Source organism: Rhopalosiphum maidis, chromosome 2 (genome assembly GCF_003676215.2).
Source record: "Rhopalosiphum maidis isolate BTI-1 chromosome 2, ASM367621v3, whole genome shotgun sequence".
NCBI lineage: Eukaryota > Metazoa > Arthropoda > Insecta > Hemiptera > Aphididae > Rhopalosiphum > Rhopalosiphum maidis.
The window spans coordinates 81683111-81700800 of record NC_040878.1 but is presented as its reverse complement, the minus strand read 5'-3'; the positions used below and the strand labels follow the sequence as shown (position 1 = coordinate 81700800).

The window sequence follows — 17690 nt, the reverse complement described above, 5'->3', positions numbered from 1 at the left end:
GAATACATGATTATATATTTATATCACAAAATAATATCTAAACAGACACTTTTTAATTGAGTGAAAAATAACACAAACAAGTACAGAAATTTATAAAAATATTGAATAATCTTTGGCTAATTCAATGATTTAAATGAAAACATTAGCTCATTATGTCAATTTCGGTTTTAGAGCCATGGAGAAGAGGTCATTTTGACTTAAAAAATTCGAATTTGACATTGAAAACATAATATTATATAACACCTTATTAAAGAAATTTAAGTTGGATTGCGCAAATGTACACTGAAAGAACTAAAAATTTGAAAATCATCAAAAAAATTATATTTCTATCTCCTCCTAAAAACGCTGTATCGACTCGAGGTTACTGAACTGAAATATTTCATGTTACCTTTAAAATGAAACACATAACATACTGTATCTATTAGAATTTATAGATGCTTATTTTTGCCCGTATCTGTTTAAAACAATAAAAAATACTATTAAAAACAATAATAAGTAATGTTTAAAACAAATATTATAATAATCACAATATTTTACTAGAAATACGTTGCAATTATTATGGTACCTACTACTGGTTATACTGTATTAGGTAACATTTAACAAAATACTTAAAAGTTATTTAACATAATAAAATGTGTTACTATAGTAATAAATAATAAATACTTAATAACATTTAAAACAAATTAAGAAAAAATATAATTTAAAATAAGTTTAATAGCTATAAGATTTTCTAAATAAAATATAGTTATTAATAATTATGAAAAAAAAATGATTAGATATCTGACATGCTTCATTTTGTAAAAAAAAATAATGCATTTTATGATTCTTTTGTTATCGTTTGCACATATTTGTAACTTTTTAAGCGTTAGTTCATATTAGTTATATTTTTTTTTCGCAAAAACCGAATACAAGCTTGGATATTTAACAATTTAATAATTGCTAGTGAGTTTATTCGATTTCTAGACTCTAGAGTACTTCAATGTACTAATGTACATCCAAGTATTTGGATGCTGCGTTCTTATCAACATTATAAAAATTGAAAAACGTTTGAGGTAAAATGACCTACTACACCGAAAATAGGTGTGGGGAAATTGTCCAGGATTCGTAGTGGATATGGAGGTGAACTGTTTTTATAAGGCTTGACCTCTAAAGTCACAATACTCCCTCCTACTTGATCACAAACCATGAAGCATGTATTTCACATACTTTATAAATGGTACTAAACATGTGATTACTTAAGGAGAAATAATGATGATTATAACATAGATATTATATTTATATTAGCTGGAAAAATGTATTTATGAAAAATTAACTTTGTTGAAATTTTAAATTTAACGTTGGAAAAGTTCTTTTTAAAAAAGTTCGACTTTGATTGTATTAACTTTTGTTTTAATAGGTCATTTACAATTACCTACCCACTACAAAATGCTGAGATGCGTAATGAAAAATTTACAAAAAGTGATGAAAAAACGTGAATTTTGTAGGAATTTCGATTGATTTGAAATTGAACGAAATTGATTTTGTTTATTTGTTTTAATTTAAAAAATGTTAGCAAAGACTTGAAATTTTCATCAAATACTAGTTTATATTATTAATAAATGTTGATAAATTAAAACGGTTTTCTCCAATAATTGAAGTTTTTTCAACATTCTTCGATCAGAATCATATATATATATAGATAGGTACTAGGTACTATATATTATCATTAATTAAAATATAGTATTTATAATCAATCATCATTGTATATCTATAGTGTCTATGTTCGTGCTAATAGTGCTTAGAATTATTTTATAATTTAATAATAACTATTAATTAATATAATAATATGAAAGTTGTCTATGTAGTATTTTATATTAGTAATTGACTAAATAATTGTAATACCTATCAACACTAAATAATTTCTAAACAATATTATCATTAAAAATAACATATTATTGCTTCATTTTTTTTTTTTATAACATGAAGAATAGAAATTTGTGTTGACGTTTCTCATAATATCATTAATAGGAACTCTTTTTCGTTCCTTATTCCTGTATTTGAAAAGGAACTCGTTCCTTTCCAAAACTGATTTTAATACACTAAATTCTTCGAAAAAAAGTTCTTATCTATTTTAGTGTTTTCTAACCTTTTCAGTTGTGCAGACCGTCAATTTTTTAAAAGATTCTTTAAGTTTAAAATACACTAATTCTGTATATAGGTACAAATATAAACATAAAAATACAAATAGACAACTTTTTATATAATATGCTCATGATTAAGTTAATACTGGCTTTTTCATTGAAGCCTTAAATAATTTTTAAAAAAAATACACATGTCAATAATCAAGAAAACATACCGTGCAAGAAAAATTAAAAAATAATTTTTTTAAAGAAAGAAGTTTATTGAATTCAACTAAAAAAAAAAGTAATCTAAATTAAAATAACTCAATGCGATTTTTGACATTATTAATCTTTTATGAAACTATAAAAGAGTCAATATCAAGATTAAAACTGGATAGTTATAGACTTGTAGTCATAAATCATTCTCAACACTTAGATAATCTATTTCTATATTTATTTTTCAAAAATAAATAAATTTGGAAAGCCTTGTTCATATTGTTAGATCGTTAAAAATCTTATTAAGTGTCTCAGTGCGATTTCGACATTGGATAGTTTTACCAAGACTTGACCAGAATTGAATCTCGGATGTTGATACCAATAAGCATGAGTTAAAATTTTCCGATCCTGGATTAGGAACCACTAATCTAGTAAATGGACATAATTTTGTTTAAATCAAATTGCCTATTTAGTTCCTTTTAAAATAACCAATATTAATATTAGCAATTAGTAATATAAATTGAATAGTGTTTTACTGTTTTATTTTAATTTTAGCTTTTATTTAGTTTATAGACTTATAGATATCTAGTTTATAAAATCTACACATTGATATGGAGTTCAATGGGAAACAAAGCATTTCCTAATCCTAAGGGTGCCACGGCAGAAGGTTTTTCAACATATGCTCTATACAACTACATCAACATGTTATGATGAACCAGATGAACATATTTATCCAAAGAAAGTAAAAGCAAAATAAAATGAAATTATCATTTAAAATCTATTTATTATCAAAAATTAATATCTTAATTACTGACATTGGGGCTTGGATGACTATAACTATAATAATAATATCTGGTATAAAATACCAGGGGCGGCGCTACACGGGGGCAAGTGACGCCCAAAATTTGATTTTGCCCCCCCCCCTAAAATTGAATGTTAAAAATATGTAAATAAAGAAATTGTAAATCATTATTAATATATAAAATAGTATTAATTATTTTAAAGAGTTTTTAAACTTAAGTTATATTATTTAAGTTATAGACTGTTATATTCAAATTCAATATGCTTTTTATGCACATTTAGAAGTAAAAATACTCGATACAGTTAATACTAACCACACACTTTCTAAAATTTCATACATAAAAAAATTAAAAGTTATGTATTGTTACATACAAATAAAAGAAAATGGAGGAAATTTGAAGTTTTATTGTGTAGTATTTTTGTGATAATAATAAAGTAAGTATATTTTTTGATTATTTTTTAGAAATATTATGTATTATACCTGAAACATTTTTAACAATATTTGTCTGAACTCTGAAAATATGGTATAAACAAGTTAATAGGTGAACGAGTACAGAACAGCCAAATTGCCATACATAAATGCCCCACTAGAAAAAAAAAATTGGCCCGGTATCGCCCCCCTCAATAAAAAATATCTGGTGCTGCCACCGTAAAATACTCAAAATATATTATTAATTTTTACTCACATATATCAACTAATAATAACTCTGGATAAGGTTTCATAAAAAATTAACTCAAATATATAAAATAATAAAATAAAAAATTGTATTTTTATAAATTTTAAAAATATAAATATATGATATATTTGTTCAAAGATTTGATAACAATATATTTTAGTGTAAAATCTATGCTAACATTACAAATTATATCCGCTGGCAGATTGAAGTCTACTGTTGTGTTTGAGCATAAACATAAAACTCTTTTTGATTCCACCAACAGTTTTTTTTTTACCAAGTGCTATGAGACCCTGTTTAGCTTTTGCTCTCCAACAATAATATCGCCATAAAATGAAAATAGCTACTATAAACAATACAACTGCAAGTGTTGTTATAGGTAAGAAAAATCCAGTGAAAAATCCATCAAATGTTAGTGTCTCATTTGAAACTTTTAAATTAGCTGCTTGAGACTGTAACCAAACATACTTATTTTCATCCTTGTAAGAAGGGTCAGTTTTCAATTTTTGTGGCTTGTAATCATCACTAAAAAATTAATAAATTCAATGAAAAATGTATTTTTTGGTACATATATTTTTAAAAGCTAATAACCTGTTGCCTGAAATATTAAGAACAACTGTCTTAGCCAAATCAATTGTAACACATTTTGGGATAGGTAGTTGTGAAATACCAGAATCACTTTTTCTTATCACTTTAGAGTATCTACAATCAGTTATGAATTATAATTAATATTTATCATACATTAGGATATAGTAAATTAATATATTTGAAAAATATAAAAGCCGTGATATTTATTAAAATGAAAATAATTGTGTAATCTAACTTGTATAACTCATTGTGTTCAAGACGTTCAATTAAATGATGTGTAATATTGTTGTTATTAATTTTTACATTATCCTCAAGAAAAATGTGTGGTAGTTTATCAGTAGATATATATTCCATGATAGCGTCTAACATCCAATAACAATCTATAATAATAGTTATGAGAAAACAATTTATTTTTTAAAAAATAAATTCAGTTATTACCAATTTCAATATGATTATTGTCTAGACAATTTGAATCACCATAAAGAACAATATGTCCTGATGATTTATATAATCCTAAAATTGGTACATCAACTTCTTGTCCACTTTTATCACCTCCTAAAATTTCTTCACCTGTATTTAAATATTTGTTAAATTATTGTATGGTGTAGATTAGTAAGTTATTTCTGTCCTTATTAAAAATTTTAATTACCTTGATTTTTTAAAGTTTTAGCAACAACAATTCCTTCATTTGGAAAAGATGTTATATGAGTGCCTGAAGAATAATGTACTTTTCTATCACCCATTTCAAATTCTCCATAATAAACATTAGAACCTAAAGATATACCATAAGGTTCCAATAAATCATTTAAAGCTGGTATATTTGAGCCACCAGTAACTGGCATCCACCATTGTTTGGTGTTTTCATCAAAAAATTTTATCTTAAAATAAAAATAAATAATATAATACAAATAATAAAATTAAAAAAATAAAATGAAATAATAATATACTTTTTTCATCACAGAAACATTATACCAGTCTGCAAAAATAATAACTGATAAATTGTAATTTGCAATGTCAGCTTCAATTTTTACTACTTCCTCAGAGAAAAATTCTTCTTCGGGATCTATAACTAACAATGCTCCATAATTAGTAGCATTAAAACATGTATATGGTTCACCCAGTACTTCAACGTAATAACCAGAACTACGTAAATGTTGATATAAACCCTTAAAAATTAACAAATTATAAATAAAATAATTAAAACACTTATTAATAATATTTTATATTATATAAAGTAATAACCTTAAAATTTGTATGTATATGATCTGCGTTCCAGTCTAATGGGTCATTTTTTACTTTTAAATTGTCTCTTGGAAAATATCCTGGAGGGTATCTTAAGTTATGGTACTGATCCCACAGGATTCTTCTTATTCTTGGCGGAGAAGGTATAATAGCAGCACGCAATGGCAAATTAACTGTATAATTGATATTCGCTGATTCAATTGTTAGCTCAATGTGGCCAGCAACAGTTCCACTCCAATCTTTAGGTATAGTTGGTGATACAGATAATGCAATAGCCATCCAACCTGACCATGGCCATAATGTCTGAGAATAACGTATAGTCACATCTAAGTAATGTCCATTGTCGTGGGAATATGGATACCAAACCGGAACACCAACTACTTTTCCAAACACTGCCAAACCATTGAGTACAGTGACATTGACAATTATTGGTATACCCGTATGATATAATGGCTGAGTGCAGTAGGGCCACATATATTGACATTCAGTCAAATCTACATAACTATAAATATAAATATACAAATTATGGATCATTTATAAACCAACATAATATGCTAATTTTCACTTCCTCAATAAAAAAAAAAAATTCAGTTTTATTTTATTTAGCTTGAAATAATCTTATTATTTTAGATTTATTTATAAATTTTATTTTATTTTGATTTTTGATATATTTTTATCTTAACACATTTTTGTTGTTATTGAAATATGTTTTATTATTGTTAACCAAAGGCGCAAATCTAGAGGAGCAGGGGGGGGGGCAACTGCCCCCTTCATTTGGTAGGTGGTTTTTTGAAAATGCATTTTAGACAAGTTAATGGTTATTTTCTAAAAAAAATTTTGGTGAATACTGTTATCACACCAATGTAAATTATATTTCCTATTTTTATTTGATATATTTTATTATTATTTATACATAAGTTTGCACCACAAAAATTTTTTTTAAAAGGTGGGTATTGAACTCTTTTGTTTTGCCCCCCTCCCCATAATTTGAATTAGTTTGCGCCTCTGTAGTTAATTGTGATTTATATTTTATATTTTATTGTAAATTGCATAATAAGTAATATTTATTAAAAGGTACAGCAATACTCAATAATTTAAATTATTAGATTGATTATGGTTATGCAAATGTTTTGCCTATTTAAGTATATGATTAATTTAGAAAAATATAAGCCTTCTAAAATTTCCTAAGCCTCCATTTTTTTTTTTAAATATTAACATTTTTTATTTATACGGAGTAAATGATTAGGTTAAATTACTTATTAGGTTACCCATCAATGTTTTATTTACTGAGACACAAATCAATTTATTTTAAAATTTCTCAAGTTGGTACTTAAAAACATAATTTTTTATGATTTGAGTAGCCCAGGGTCCCACAATTTTATGATATTTAAATTAGGATACATGAAAAATATTATGATGAATGATGATATTACTTATACTAGTTATACTTGACTTCATTGTTTTTATAATTATTTATTATTAAATAAGTAGTTAATTGTTACTACTACTAAATATGATAATAAATGTTATTTAATAAGTAAAAAAATATATTTCCTTGTTTATGTATAAGGGGCCCCCATAATGCATTCCGCTCAGGAGCCACCACATACCTAAATCCGCCCCTGGCTTATCTAATCGATTATTCATTTTTTGAACATCATAATTTATAATTATTTTCAAATATTATTTTGTATTTATCTTTACAATCTTTTTTTGTTTGTAACATAAAAAGATAAACTTAGGATAGATAAAAAACAAATATAAATTCTTTATATTAAACTAAATTTTATTTATAAAACTGAGTAATAATCTATTTTATTTGAGATACTAATTATTTCAAAACAGTATTAATATTTTTAAAAATATTTCTTCGACAAAATTTTAAATTGTTACAAAACAATATTTATGGAGAAAAAATTATAATTTTTACTATTTTTTATTGTTATCACTTTTAATTTTATTAATATTTTGAATGTCTAATAGACATTTTAAATTTCAATTATAAAGCAAAATATTCTCGAGGTCATCTATAAAAATTAAATTTTGGAGAAATAGTTTATTAGTTATAGTTATAATTTATAAGTAAAATTTACAGTAGAGTAATGGACAAACATTTTGTGGGATACTCTTATATTATTTCATTCCATGCAGCAAGACATTAATTACTTATAATTCATTTAATTTTTATGCATTAAAGTACTCTAAAAATATTCTGACTTAGAATAAAAAATTAAAATGCATGTTGTTATAAAAAAAATTAAAAAACATATTTTCAAAAAAGTTAATATATTTTTAAATATCGAGTCTCTTATGATACATATACCAGAGCCGTAATTAGGGTCAGGCAAGCAATGCTCTTGCCTTGGGTATTGTAGGGAGGGGGCATAAAAATATTAGATGATTAACTTAAGAAAAAATATTATTGACAATACAAGATTTTTTGTCGATTTGTAGATGTTGTGAATTACATAATTGTGACTAAAAATTGTATTTATTGTTTTGCCTAAAACCTAATTAGTAATTACTAATTTTCAGATATTTCAGACTTTTATTAAGAAATATTAAAAACTGCGAGTGTGTCACCCTCACTACCAAAGTTGCCACTTTTGCAGTTTAGCATTATGATTAAGTAATCTTTCTTGGAAAATTATAATATCTCAATAAACTTATTATTTTTCATCATGATTTCTCTTATATATAGTTGTTATGAGAAATTGATATTATTTTCTTTACTGTAATTTTTTCTTAATTGGGTAAATATTATATTTTTCATTTTTAAAATAAATAGTAATTATTAAACATGAATTCATCTACCTAGGGCTGAAACTGACTTGTGGTATGTAGCTAGACAATACTTTGTAAGCTTGCAAGAGGTCTAGCTTTCCATGTCCTTGTTCAAACATATTGACGCCTGGTAATCTTTGAGAACTGGCTAAAAGAGCTTGCTTCATACTTGCAGGATTGACTACTTTACCTTGGGCAAATATACCACTAAACATATCATAGTAATTTGTGATTATTTTCTTCTATTTCTGCACTTTTTTAATTTTTTTTTTCTACCTAATTAATAATGTTACAGCCCCAGCTACAACAGGTGATGCAACACTAGTGCCAGAAAGAGTTCGACAACCTCCACTCACACTTGATCCATGTACATCTGTGCCATAACTAACTATATCAGGTTTCAAACGACCATACCTAAAATAAAATTGATAATTGGAGAAAATGTATACTATGAACATGTATATTATAAAAAATATACCCCTGAGGTAATTCCCAAGTAGTCATTCCTCGCGATGAAAATTTGGCAATATGATCATCAAAACTAATCCCACCCACTCCAATAACATCCATTTGATCAGCAGGATTATTCAAAGTACTTAAAAATTATAATATTTATGTTTAATAAAAAACTAGTAAAAATATATCCTATACATATTATTTATATCATATATAACGCCTCACCCATACAAAGGTCCATCATTACCGATGGCCGATATCATGATAACTCCATTAGCAGTTAGTTCCCAAACTTTGTCAACAAAAGGTTGATCCATAAAATCAGGACCACCAATACTCAAATTAAGAACATGTACTTTTTTCATAATAGCATAATTAAATGCATCTAAAAACCATGATGTATATGAAACCTATATAATGTTTTTGTTAGTATTTTTTCTTCAACCGTATTTATATTTTGAATTCTCACTTGGTTATTAGTGAATACTCTAAAAATATGTAAATCTGCATCAGGTGCAAACCCAAAACATTCACGGTGTGACGCTATAAGTCCTGCTACAAATGTCCCGTGACCAAGACCGTCATCCAAATCTCCATCCCCTGTCCAATCAGTTCTTTCAGCTACTCTTTTGAAATGTGGATGAGAGATACTCAAACCAGTGTCAAAAATTGCTACCTTCACACCTTTGCCTATATTATTATTGAGTATATTAAATAAACAAAATAATAAAAAGTTTTGTACTTTTCTCTACCTGTAATACCTAACCGCCACAAAACATCGGCTTTAAGAACTTTGGTTATTTGAGAAGGAACAGCACGAAGTAGGTGACGAGTTTTATATCGTTTGTTTAGTTTTTGCCATAATTTTATATCCTAAAAAAATAACAATAGTGAATCCAAACAAATGTCAACAAATTAAATTACACTATTAACATTAGAGTATACTTTACTTGGCCAAGGCTTCTTCTATGTAAAAGCACTTTATTTTCTGTTCCATTTAAGTGCTCATTTAAATATCTTTGTACTAATCGTTGTGGGGTTACTTTTTTAATTACTGGATGACCAGTCAGTGCATCTAAGGCTTTTAAGGAATAACATTCATCGACCTAAAAACATTGTAGATATTTACAAATTGGGGTTTTAATATAAAATGTTTTATAAAACAATTTAAAAAAAAATATGTATAAATAATTTATTTTTATAAAGAGTTAATTATTTGCTGTTATTTACAAATAAAACATCAAAATCACTTGGATATTGGCTGGCAGCATTTTTTCTCTCTAATATGTTCCAATTGTTAACGTCTGAAGATTTCAAAGCAGCTGATATGTAATTGTACCTCGTTTCGTTTAAGTAATATCCATTGAAAGTCACAATATATTCTAGCAAAAATATATCAAATAGATAAGGTAAACAATTATATTACACTATTTAAGTACTAAACAATTTTTAACAAAAGAAATTCGATAAATGTTACTGCATACAGTGTAAAATATTACAAGGCTACTCATTATAGTGTAGGTGGTCGGCACATATTATACAATTATAAACGTCAATGCGATAATTGTAAGTAAATAACAGTCGGCGTATTCTGTGACCGTAAAATATGTCCGATTCTCGGTCGGTTTCAAATATAACAACCAAGAATATCAAACATATCTCACGAATCGACAGATATATATTATATATAATAGGTGTGTAAGATAGGTAATAATATACTCTATCAACACCAGTGGACGGATGTGGACATTATGTATTTGCGGGTGTTTACGGTTATGGAAAACACGTTACCTTGATCGACGACTTGCGATTCAAACGTCGAGTGGCACACGGCGAACCGTAAGCCGACCGTGAGAAAAATCAATTGGACGGCGCGCAAAACTGACATAATGCATTTCGGGAGCGTCAGCGTCTCGGTGGTGGGCGAAGGAGGACTGGACTTGGCGTACGACTTTTATTCCTATATTTTTGTTATTATCATCGTCGTGTCATATTATATTATTATCAATAAACCGCTGACGGTTGTGTTGTGTGCGGGCGGAGGATTAATGGAAAACGAAATACAGAGTAAAAAAAAAAAAAAAAAGAGAGAGAAGAGGGTGTTGTACGTGCGGCACACCGGAGTGACGGTGTGGACGGCGACGACGACTGAACTGAACGCCAAGAGGGTTTGTGGAAGACTGAACGAGGCGTAATGGAATTAAAAGCGAGTGCGCGCCGCGTACGAAGTGTAACGATGACCAAATACACACGGCAACGAACGCGTACAATCGCACGGAGCGCCGCAACGATCAATAACACTCGCGTTAGTCGAATACACCGTGCGCCGTACCCGTGCGGTGTCGTCCACCCGCCACACCGATGGCGGTGGTGTGCCGCGTAGGGGATGGATCGGAGGCGCGTGGCGGTGGACCCGGCCGCTGTCGGTGCGACGGTGGTAGTGGTGGTGCCGTCGGCCGATGATGATTATGCTACTGCTGCTGTGGCGGTCGGTGGTGACGCCGTGTCGGTGGTGGCGACGCGACGGCGGCATCGTTGGTGTCGGGTAAAAGGGGTTCGGCGGCCGATTGGCGTCGGCCACCCCGGCGTCAGCGGAGGGAGACGGTTTTGGGGCGCCGAGAAGATAAGGACCGTCGGCGGATGCTGCGTGCCGTCGGGATTTCAGACTTTCAGTCGTCATGTTGGCGCCAGACTGGCCGGGTCCAGTGCGGATCAATCGCCAGTGGCCGCAGTGTTGCCACCACCACCGCCGCATCGTCGTTCCTTACTCTTCGAATAATTAAATAAAGCTGTGGTACGCAATATTATTATAATATAATATGTCACACGATTATAAATTATTTTTTTTAATCGTGCATTCATGCATGAAACAATTATAGTACCCAGTGGAGCACTCTTTTTTTTTTTTTTTTTAAAAAAAAGGAATATGAATTTTTGAATGTTTACAAGTCCCGTTATAATAAACAAAATTGTATTCTCGCATTTACCCCCAAGGCCCCAGGTTATAATAATAACTTATTTAAATACTGAAATAATTCAACATAATTTAAAAAAATATATTATTTTACTGAATCAACACTTTTCCTCCTATGATTTTATATATTATGTATTATTAGAACCTACTGCACAAATTATAAATACTCTAAAAAATCTAGTATTGAATTAGGTACATATTATATTATTTATTGATAGATAAAAACATATTATATTTTCAAGTAACTTACTATATATACATCGAACTTAAAACAAATTTCGTGACGTTATTAATTAATGAATAATTATTTAGAGCCTTAGAGGTTATATGTAGAGATAGGCGCATTAAAATTTTACCGAATAAATTGAGTGTATAATATTATTAAAAAGAAATGTAAATAGAAACACGGTCACCCCCAAGTAAATACATTTTATGAAGTGAAAAAAATTAATCATCATAATAAAAAATTCAAAAATAATTGAACAATTATAAAAATGTAAATAAATATATACAAAATTAAAAACTTTAATACAAATAATAATAATAATAAAAATGAACAATGATCCAGGGGCACCCACGTCTCAAAGATAAATTAATTTCAAAAATCAAAAAAGATTAATTTTAAAATTATGTGGAAATGGAAACTGCATATATACTGTAGTCATACAGTGAAACTTCATCCCTCAACGGAAGCTCTAAGTATCAAACACCTCCAAATAACGGACATTTCTTTTTTGGAATGGACTCAATTTTCTTACTTACCAATAAGAAAACCTCTAAATAAATGGTACTATAAATAACGAATACTGTTATGGCATTTTAACTTAATTTTTAACGTAAATTTAGAATTATTTATCTATATAAAATACTATACGTGTAAGCTATATGATTTATTTTTATAAATGTTAGTTTTTACTTTAAAATCATTTTTTTTTTTACATTTTCATACATTTTTAAATAAGAAATATGCCCATACATACATAAATAATTTTAAATAGTTATACAAATAATACAAATATATTACGTTTATCACTATATTATAATGAATAAATATATTACATACATAGTTATTAATTGATATATGAATTTGTATTCTCCCTCTGAATACTAAACGAAATTTTAGCGACCGAATATTTAGAGATTTTAATGTATTAGTTATATAACTATAAGCCAAAACAATAATTGAATATAATTACCTATGAAATATAAACAAAATATGATAAGAGATAAATTTTAGGTTGAACTGTAATATAGGTATATATGTATTATGCATATACGTATGCATATAAATTAAAGAACTTGAATACGAGATGAAAAAAAAAACGAAGAGGTCTAGGGGCGCGAAAAACTATTTAGTGGAGACTGTTTTAGCCTTATTATTATTACCTCATAATAGTATTGATTAAATATATTAAATCAATGCTAATAGTATATTATATATTTGAATCGCTACTATAGAAAATTAATTTTCTACTGTTATCAGTTTCAAGTCCCTATGGGCCTATGGTTCATGAATATTATTTTTTAACGACAACAGAATAACTTTATTTAAAATCGTACCTATATTAGCACGTTTAAATAATCAATTTCATCAACATTTGAACTTCAAATGCATACACGGAAAATTGTGCTTCTATAATTTTAAGATTTATATATGTTTCAGTAAGAACTACGAATTTCTTATGAAGAATTTTGTATAACATTATTAAACCTGAAGCATACATATTAAAAGTTGTATGAGTTTTTAAGTAAACAAAATTTCTAAAATTTTGTGTTTTTGCAGACAAATTAAATATTACAAACTTTGTATTTAATTTCATATTATCTATTAAAGTTGATATCAGCATAAAGTGTCGATAATGTACATCTAATATTGAGTCAATGTTTTATAATTTTTTTACTGTTCAAATATATTTACTGTTGTCCAAGTTTGCAAGTGACCTATATATTACCATGAAAAATATCATAGGTGGAGCCAGCTTTCGTGTTCAGGGAATGCAAATATTTCTGGAAATCTTAACTTCCCCCTATATAAAAATCAAAATTATTAATATAATATAAATTGATTCACTTTTCGTTCAGAATATAAAATCGTCATATGTAAAAAACTTTGATTCTGTTTAGAGGATACCACCAAATAGCCTGAAGGAACAAATTGATAACATTATTATTATCACCTATAATAAGGTGTATTAAACGTTCGCAATCGTGTTACCGGAAAAGGTCCGTTCGCAATCGTTCTATTCACAATCGTATATTACCCATATTAAAAAGATAAATAATAATAAAATATTTGATAATACTTTTATACCAACATTTGTAAGTTAATGGCAAAATTATCAATGTTTTCATTTTTACAACTATATAGATTCCTAAGTCCTAATCGTTATATTATATTGATAAAAATAAATCACAAAAATGAATATTTAATATTAAAATATAAAAAGAAAAGTATTATATGAGCAATGAGAATATAATTCAGAATTATTAGTTTTTAAATTGATTTTGTCACCCACTTACTACAGGTGTATACTTATAAGTAGTTATATTATAACTATATCGAATGTATTGATTGCGGCCTGAATGCCAAATGATCTGCAAATATTTTGACAATATTAAAAAGCTAAAATGATGTTCCTGAAGTTAATACTGTGGTACCGTTGACCGTTGATTGGTGTGAATATGACTTATTAAAGTGGTATAAAATGACAAAAGATACTGTGATTCGTATTTTATTTTGAACGTTTCATACAATCATACAGTATTGTTTTGTAAAACATTTCTCTAATTTGTGGAAACAAAAAAATATTTTTACGGTTCGTTCGAAATATTATTTCCATTGATCAATACTAAAAATGTAAATACAATACAAATAGAATGCATAGATATTATATTTAATTAAATACAATAATACAAATACCATTAGGCTTATTTATTTTATTTATGTTGCTTCTTGGCATGTTTATATTAGTTGATATCGTAATTTTTCGATATGTTGTAAATTTTTAATATTAAAGTTTACCGTACGGGAATGCTAATTTAACAGTGCACGCACATTTTTATCCAGCTAAAATAATATAGATATTTATAGTTTTAATTTATAAATAGAGAAAATATAAAATGAAAAATTGTTGATAGTAAATAATCATTTTTAACAAAGTAGAAATGATTTTGATAGATTGATGACATTTTAAAATATTGTATAGGTACCATTTTATTAGACTAACATTTTTTGTTATAGATATCATATCAGATGAGTACCTAATAAATAATAATTTATGATATGGACATAATATTATGACAATTTTGAAATTCATACGAATAATATATTTTTGAATTAAAACAAATTAATTATACTGCAATTGCTATATTTTTCGATAAAATATCCGTCTTGTAAAAATTTTAACTTGTGTATAAAATAGTTATGCATAATGCATATGTATTTTTGATATTTTTAGGTTGCTGTAAAAACAACTTTGATATAATTCTTGAATATCTATAAAAAATAGTATTCCGAATATAGTATAGAAAATACTATAAATGTACTGCAAACTGTTTTAAAATAATTTTCGTTTAGATATTAAAAAAAAAAAATAATACAACTTGGCATCGGAAATATTTAATATTATAATAATTATTTTAATATATTGTATTTGTATAACAATGGAAATTTATGATTTATAACACAGCATATCATATTCAATTAAACTAATATTAAAAATTAATCTAACTTAAATAAAAAAATTAATTTTAACACCACAAATATATTCTAAATTTTATATCTAGAATACAGCATTAAATACTTTTAGGAGATACTAGGTATTATACAATTATTTCGAATACTATAATCAGAATATATTATTCAAGTTTGGATACATATTATTAAGGAGGAACTTTGCATTAAATTGTTAAGCTTTAAGCTTATTTCTTACTAACATAAATTATACAAGGAGATTCTTTTATCATAAAACACTCATTATTTCAAAAAGTATTCATGTTTTTTAAAATATTTTTTATCTTTATATTTTTTTAAGTTTTTTACTTTTTTGAATAACAACATAGTTTTAATTTCATATTCCAATGCAGAATAATTTTCTGAGTATTTTAATACATAATAATCGAATTTAGGAAGAGTAGTTTATGAGTCATGCTTATACGTATTTAAAGTTTAAACAAGCGGAATAGTGGACAAACATCTTGCAGGGTAACCCCCTCAAAAACTACTCGCCCTAAATTCGATTTTTATGTATCAAAATACTCAGAAAATTATTCTGCTTTTAAAAATGTAATTAAAACTATGTTGTCATTCAAAAAAGTAAAAAATTTAAAAAAATATAAGAATAAAAAATATTTAAAAATATATATTTTTTTAAAACAACTCAAAACTATGTAAAAAAATATTTTTAAAAACATGAATACTTTTTGAAATAATGAGTGTTTAATGATAAAAAATTACCCTGTATTATAAAAAAAAATTAAAAATTAAAGGAAGTAAACAATTCTAAACATGTATAAACTATATAAATATTAAAGTACACATAGCACAAATAGCACAGTATATTTTGAAAATTACCTATGTCTAAAAATGCTAATATAATAAAAAGTTAGTGAAAAGTTCAAGTCTACTAATAAACAACATTCAAAGTGGGAAATTCGTATACTATGTTCTTAGCAACATTTTGTTATAAAACATCTTGTGGTGATGGTAAGTATGCTTGCATTACTTAATTATATATATTTTATTGTTAATTATTGATAGTATCAATTAATTTCACATTTTCACTTTTATAAACTAGTGAAAAGCTCACACACAAAAAAAGGTAAGCAAGTAGGTATCGCTCTGGCGCTCTGCTGTATAGTAGAGACTGAGAGTAGGTCACTATAATGAGTATAATGGATGTGTTAAATTTGAATGTAATGACAGGTATCATTATTGTGTACGAAAAACAATTCTGAACGGAGATGATTTTTCAGTCTAGGATAATGAGTAGAATATATTATATTATTACTTATATTGGCTATAGGTATTTAAATTTTAATATATCGTTATTTTACACGATTTTGTAAAAAATTAAATTTCGTACGCTCATAAAATTTTTTCTTTGACGCAAGAATTTTTTTTTACACTTATTTGAAGAATAAGTTATGGAAAACTTTGTATTGGGTTTTTAACATTAGGTATAAATTACAAAAATGTTATGAATTTTCAACTTCAAAATAAACATGTTCGCGGTTTTGACATATTTCGTAAACATTTGAACTTGAAATGCTTATCAAAAAAAATTGTGACTAACGATTTTTGATTTTTTTTTTACTACAATAAAACCTTGTATTCAATTTTAAAGATTTGGGTGTGAAAATTTTTTTTTATAGGTGTTTTAATAAAAAAACAGATAAATTGAAAATTTAAATTGTGTATAAATAGCTTAAAAAAGTCAAAATATTTTTAAAATGTAATCGTCATAAATAGATAACACTAATATAAACATTTGGTGATAAGTATTTACAATGATTAGATTTTGAGTTACAGCAAAATAAAGAAATCGTTTTTTCAAAAACTGGTTTAGTGTAAAAATTCTCGTTTTCCATTAATTTTTTAGGTGTTTTTCTGACCCATTGAAAACTACTGAACATTTTTTATTTTTGACCACCCCTCCAAATTACCAACAAGATTAATTTTCCTTTTCAAAGAAGGGCTGAAGCCAAAAATTATCAAAGCAGTATTACTTCTCCAAAACGTGATGACAAACACAAAACAAAAATAAAAAAAAAGTAGAAAACAATCTTACATCATTGTAAAATCAATTCATTCATAATCACTCCGTTCAGAATTTAAAATATTGAACACACGCGATT

General features: G+C 26.9%; 1 protein-coding gene across 2 annotated transcripts; it reads right to left on the bottom strand.

The window, feature by feature from the left end:
• Positions 1 to 3918: 3918 nt before the first annotated feature.
• Positions 3919 to 10930, bottom strand: LOC113551141 (membrane-bound transcription factor site-1 protease). Of its 2 annotated transcripts, none has more exons than XM_026953189.1 (16): positions 10652 to 10930; positions 10111 to 10242; positions 9811 to 9966; positions 9613 to 9733; positions 9330 to 9550; positions 9086 to 9270; positions 8883 to 8999; positions 8681 to 8818; positions 8435 to 8611; positions 5621 to 6122; positions 5326 to 5544; positions 5028 to 5256; positions 4817 to 4948; positions 4614 to 4758; positions 4382 to 4492; positions 3919 to 4315 (listed from the first exon to the last, which is right to left on the bottom strand). In XM_026953189.1, exons 2-16 carry the CDS (start codon positions 10129 to 10131, stop codon positions 3973 to 3975), a joined length of 2817 nt encoding a protein of 938 aa, XP_026808990.1. In that variant the 5' UTR covers positions 10132 to 10242; positions 10652 to 10930; the 3' UTR covers positions 3919 to 3972. The 2 variants fall into 2 exon arrangements, with proteins under 2 accessions (XP_026808990.1, XP_026808989.1); XM_026953188.1 differs by having other exon boundaries at positions 10091 to 10242; positions 10652 to 10748.
• Between the last annotated feature and the right edge of the window lie 6760 nt (positions 10931 to 17690).

Excerpts from the sequence above, each read along its gene's own strand:
- LOC113551141 (XM_026953188.1), bottom strand. The coding sequence starts at position 10,748 with ATGTCAGTTTTGCGCGCCGTCCAATTGATTTTTCTCACGGTCGGCTTA. Across the intron at positions 6,123-8,434 it reads CAAGTCAGTTTCAGCCCTAG|TTATGTAGATTTGACTGAAT; the intron begins GTAGATGAATTC and ends TTATATTTATAG. Across the intron at positions 5,257-5,325 it reads ATGTTTCTGTGATGAAAAAA|ATAAAATTTTTTGATGAAAA; the intron begins GTATATTATTAT and ends TTTTATTTTAAG.